This window comes from Lissotriton vulgaris, chromosome 9, assembly GCF_964263255.1.
Source record: "Lissotriton vulgaris chromosome 9, aLisVul1.2, whole genome shotgun sequence".
NCBI lineage: Eukaryota > Metazoa > Chordata > Amphibia > Caudata > Salamandridae > Lissotriton > Lissotriton vulgaris.
The window spans coordinates 434,993,483-434,999,482 of record NC_141697.1 but is presented as its reverse complement, the minus strand read 5'-3'; the positions used below and the strand labels follow the sequence as shown (position 1 = coordinate 434,999,482).

At 43.5% G+C, this 6,000-nt stretch overlaps 1 protein-coding gene across 1 annotated transcript in view; it reads left to right on the top strand.

Moving 5' to 3' along the window:
• Window positions 1-253: 253 nt before the first annotated feature.
• PPP1R13B (protein phosphatase 1 regulatory subunit 13B) overlaps window positions 254-6,000 on the top strand; it is a 427,185-nt gene continuing 421,438 nt past the window's right edge. Inside the window, exon 1 of the mRNA XM_086937879.1 lies at window positions 254-556. Within this exon, the coding sequence (XP_086794005.1) occupies window positions 548-556 (9 nt within the window). The 5' untranslated portion in view covers window positions 254-547. The remainder of the gene's footprint in view (window positions 557-6,000) is intronic.

Sequence of the window (6,000 nt, the reverse complement as noted above, 5' to 3'; positions counted from 1 at the left end):
ACTTGTTAAAAGGTTGTTACACCCAAGCATCGCACAAACATACATCTTTCTCTCGAGTGTTAGTGTATTTTTATAATTAGGTAAAACGCCCCCAAAACATTCTTACTTCTTTAGCACTGCGTGTGTATTAAAAGAAGCTACAAACACGGGAGCTCGGTTTCTCCGACTGCAGAGGAGCTTTAAAGTCCGGGTTGGCTGTCTGCTCACCAGCATCACCCTCCGGTGAACCCGGTCAGTGCAGGGGGCGGTCTCTGCGGCTCCACACCTACAGTAGGGGGAGGAGCTTGTCACCGTTCGTCCTTCGGAGCTGTGGCCGGGGCCGCCTCAGCGGGGCTGCGCTGATCTTGGGATGAGATTAGGCTGAGCCGGGCTGGCGGAGGGGGAGAGCGCCTCTTTCTCGTATGTTCTTGACGCCTTCCTGCTCTTACCGCTTCGCCTGCGTCCAGGCCGCTGCTACTGAGGAAGGACAGGCGGAGCAGCAGCACGCCTCCAGTGACCGGAGAGGCCTGTGGGGGCTCACAGGTTCAGATCTCTGAGCGGCCCCAAAATGATGCCGGTAAGAGCCTGACCCTGGGTCATGATGGGGGAGGGGCTGGCGGTCAGGATTTGATTCCTCACAGTGAGGCAGTGCACATACGGTATTCGCAGTTTGTACACAACCTTGATGTTTTATTTGGAACATTGTTCGTAGAGATAGAGGGATGCTGTTAAACAGACTGTTACAGATCAGTGCTCTGTGATTTTTGTTGGTGTATTTGATGCATGTAAAGCGTACGTATTTTAATGAGGTGGTACCAACCTTTTTGTGAGTATTTCTTTCATGTTCCGACTGTGTTTAAAACGGAATTACCATGTTATGTAGCTGTCTCTCACTAGCGGCATATCACACATTCCTAATATTCCGTACATGCAGTAGCATTTTTCCATCTGGCTACAGCGCCAGAGACCTTCGATCTGAACTACATTTTCCTGGATTGCTATGACAAACATATTTTTATGTAAAGCGAGATGGTTTAAGCCACGAATACCAATTCTCATGACCTACAGCGCCGGAAATGTGTGTACTTACTAGCCAAGCAGATGTAGATCTTTTGAAGTGCCATTACTGTACAATTATAGATGTTATTTTTGAGAAATCGCCGTACTGGTCCATTAAAGACCTAATCGCCATGCCAATGTATCTGTTCTTTTAAAGGACGATTGTTAAAAGGTCGTCAAATTGGTGCATTAATGACTGACGTTATTGGTAATAAGTGCCAGCGCTGCACCATTGAGATGAATGACCTTACATTGTGCCAATGCAGGTTCATTTAAGAGTGACTCTGCTATTGAGATACGACTGCTGGTTTGCTAAATTATTGCTCAGAATAGTCTGACTTGTTGACATTTGCCAGTACACCCTTTGGAAAAGCGGGCATGCACATAATCACATCGAGTCATTTGATGTCCATTGGATACTACTCTGCGGTACAGTTACCCTCTTCTGGGACAGGGTCATGTAAATTTTTTTTAACTGGTATGCTGTCACTACGGCACGTGCGTTCATTATTGGAAGTAGATGCATGTACTTGATATCTCGTGATTCACGTTTGTCATTTGCTGAAGTGTTTACACATTACGTTTCTTTATCCTGCTACCTTTGCGGTGTCGTCATTGACGCACGTGTTATGTCTGTCCATTTGTATGTGTGAATTAGAAGAATTATGAGGATAGTTTGACAGCTGTCTTATTAGACCATTATCCGTTGTTTCTACAATTGCTATTTTGCCTCTCAGTTGCAGAGCCGAATATGAATCCAAGTTGAAAGAATAACTATATGGTTTTTGGGCTGTTTTTTGCTGCAAGTGGGTGTTTATCACCTTTGTGTCGATTTAGTGTACAAGCTGTAAGCATCGTATCAATGTGTCTCCAGTAAAATATGCTTTTTGAGCATGATTGTTTAGTCATTTGTAAATATGTTAAATATAAAATTTGCTGCAGTTCATAGGTCAAAGCTTTTACCCAGTTGCTCTGTGAATTAGTTTAAGAAAATCTAACTGTATAGAAGCATAATAGAGAAGCCAATTTAGGATTGAGAAGGGCAAGGGGCACTGGCCACATAGCTAACAGACGATTACAATTTAAAACCTGTAGAGAAAGGAAGCATGTACTCCTTTTTGAACTCACGGTTCTCCCCTTTCACATTGTTCTATTGGAGACTAAACCTTATGTAATTGCATAGTGATGTTTATCCTGTGGTATCAAGTACAACAAGATGATGGATGGAGGGCTGAAACTTTTCAAATACTCACCCCCAGTCACAGATTTGGGTTTAATCTATCTTTCTTTTGCTCACTATGCCACCCCAGTTTGGTAGCAGCCATATGCAAATCAGTCTTGACCCTGTTCCCATGGGAACAGTCCAGCCCGAACTGCCAGGCCAGGTCCTACCTGGACCAGAAACAAGCATCCTGGAACTGATTTTGGGGTTTCACCCCCGATCAGACAGGCTAGCTTGAATCAAGTTGCACAGCGAGCAAGGGACCCACATTTGGGCTTACCCTTGGGCACTTTGGGTGACCCCGAAACCTGTCCCTGGATGCTTGCTTCCGGTCCAGGGAGGGCCTGGCAGTTCGAACTGGACTTTTCCCATGGGCAAAAGGGTCAAGACTGATTTGCATATGGCTGGTTCCAAACTGGTGTGGCATATTGAGAAAAAGAACAATTGATGAAACCCAGATCTGTGACTGGGGGTGAGTGGTTGAAAAGTTTCAGCACCCCGTTCATCATCTTGTTGTGTTTGCTATATCCTGTGGTATCCTCAACTGAAGTACTATGTGTTGTTGAAACGCGTTTCCACTCACCTGCACATTTTAAATCTTTGCAACTACCAAAACAGATAAAACTTCCCTCACACATGTACATCTAACATTGGCAATAAGTCCATTAAAGTTTTCTTGTCTGCTTTTGTTATTTTTGTTTTATGTACTGTATCCTGTCATAGTTTGTTTTGTTTAGCTCATTGTTAGTTCTTGTTGGTTTTCCCTCATGTATATTTTCAAATAGGTACCCTACAATATTATTGTGCTGGGCTTTTGTCTTGTTTCATTGAATATTTGTGATGTCTCATGAATTGCATATGAAAATGAAGAAACATGCATAGAAAATCACGAAGAAAGATATATTTTGATAAAGAAATTAACTAAAAATCCTTCTATAAAAATAATTTTGGTCTGTGGGTTTCTCAAATTAATGGACTTATTGCCAGTGTTACATGTACATGTGTGGGGGAAGGTTTGTGTGTTTTGGTAGTTGCTATTTCCCTGGTTACTTCCCCCACCCATTTAACTTTTTCAGGGTCCCTTTTTCATTTATTGTTTATTTTAAATCCTTTTGTATGTTTTACCATTTCCTTCTCTTGATTTCTATATGTTGTATACCTTGTGTATGAAAAATGTACATTATTAAAGAAAAAGTAGTTGATGGGTAGGGAGAAATAGTTGATACTAATTGTATTCCACTGGAACAATTAAATGTTTCTGAAACTTTCCCGTTGAACAGTATGGATCACTGTTGTTCCCAAAACCAGTGTGGAATGAGGAGGTTAGCTGAGGACTCTCTAGTTCTTGAGCTGTGTTACATATTTCGAACCTTGGCTGTTGGTATCATGTTGGCCATCAGTAAGCATTGAATGTTAGTAGAAAAAGTTGGTGCTTTCAACTTGCATCCAAGCCTTGCATGTGGGGTATACTGTTGAAGTAGTTGGGGGTTAATGTACATTAATTAGGGGGTACTCCATGCAGTGAGTGTTAAAGCCTCTTTCAGCTGTTATTGTCATCCACTTCTCGTCAGATAGACCCCCCCCCCCCACCATTCACCCAATCAGTAATAATTACACTGTCCTTTTAGTGTCTTAAGAGGGTTTTTTGGGGGGGACTGTGTGGTGTAGTATCCTTGGTGTCACATTCCCTGTATGTCTGAGCTGGTGTCTGGAAAGCTGAGAAGGAATTATGTAATAGAATGTTGGTGTGTTTTCCCCAGTGGAAGCTAGGGGATGTGGACAGTTGGAGGTTGAGTGGAGCCCTGACTTTCCTGCTATCGCTCTAACCCAAGGGTCTAACATACACAAATAGAGCTTACCTCCTGTCTGAGTAGCTCCAGACGTGTACATGAAGACCCTGCCATCTAACTACAATATTTTGGCAGTGAGTTGTTAAGGACCTGAATGAAATGCAGCACGTCTCTGGTGCCAGTTGGGGGCCATTTCTGGCAGGGTAGGAGGCCTGTCCTGAGAAGAAAGGTGGCCTTCTGACCATGGAGGAATAGTGTTGGGTCGTCCACCCTCAAATCCACTGTCATTCTTCAAGCGGTGTGTCAGCACTTGCTGTTAGACAGGAGGTGCCCAATGAGGAGGGTGAGCCAAGCCAGGCAAGGAGAATGAGCCAGCTGAGGCAATTATAGAGTGAGGTGATTTGTCTGAGTAATTAATAGGATTTAGGACCCTACTATAGAGACAGTGTTATACCCACAGGTCTGTGGAGAGAGTGCTGTGGATTCAGTGGGAAGAGGCAGGAAATCCATTTTACAGTAACTCAGAAGTGACCTATAGAGCTTCAGGCAGTGATACATTTAATGCTGACATAAGGATCAGTGTTGGTAAGTGCGCAGTATGAGCTCTTAATTAAGTTGACTGTGTCACAGGCTAGTCCTTTCCTTTGGCGAGTCCTATGTGCATTAATATTGCAGTGACCAGATGATATGACGTAACTTCTATTAGTGCTGTGGTTAAGGCATTGGTCAAAGGTCTTGTGACCATTCGTAGCACCAGGTAAATGGGGACTTTTCTCTCCAACACGAGCCAGCCAACACTGGAAGAAGTGGGCATGGGGTTTGAGGGTATAGCAGCTCAACTTGCTCATGAGAGTGTCACAAATGTCTTGGATTCCAAACCTGGGTGTCGGAGAGGAGTCACTGGCTTTTTAGACTTCTAACATCCTTAAGGAGGGCAACAAGTTGAAGTTTGATTGAGACAAGTCTGTGTACTCTGAAGGAAGACAACCTATGCCATCCTAGTTGATTTAGAAGGAAAAGAAGGACTGTCTCCATGGACATAGGAGCTTGAAATGAGATGGGTTTTTTCAAAATTAAACTGTGCCCTTAATTCATGGGAAGTTGAAACATTGCCTGCCTGGCTTTTGTCTAACTTCAATGTCAAGATATGACATTCATTTAATTACTCAGCTGGCTTGTTCGCTATTCATGGAGTTAGTAGCATTCTGTGGGTTTCGGTAAGAAATGTATCCAGATTCACACCAACTGAGGTTAAATTTGGGTAATAGTTTAGTTGGTAATTGCTTATTGACCTGTACTGTATGAATCTTATTGGTAATGTATTTGTCGGGTTAGTACATTTCCATGTAAATTGGCCTCAATTGTTTGGGTATTGCAGTTTAAGAATTGTGGTGTGCTGAATGCTTAGTACTGCAAGACATGTTGGGGGTGGGGAGGGGAGGTTATATTATCAACCAGTTTATTATTTTGGGAGTGGATTGTGAGCATTTAGGTTGGACCCCATATTAAGTTTAGTTAGCAGTTTGGGGGAAGCATGAAGTACCTATTTGAATTTCGTTGTAAAGATACGTGGTGTTTGTGTATGTTTAAGTGTCTCTTATGTGGGGAAGAGTTGAATCCTGTTGCAAGATATAAAAGTCTAGTACTCTGTGTGTGTGTGTGTGTGTGTGTGTGTGTGTAAATGGGAACTGTGGAAGAAGCAGTACTCTGTAGATAGACTTAGTGTAGTGCTGATTGCTGCCTGGTTGTGCCGGTACCACTGCCACTTGCACCTCGTTGTTCCTGTTTGCGCCCCAATCCTGTTTGGCTTCTGGCCTGCTACCATTTTGTTTTCATTGTTGTTGTTGTGGCTCCCTACCCGGGTCTCCACCCCGCTCCCGCCTCCCAGCTGACCCTCCCCCCTCCACTCTCCACTTATGACAGACACCTTTGCGCGCAGCGTTCACGCAC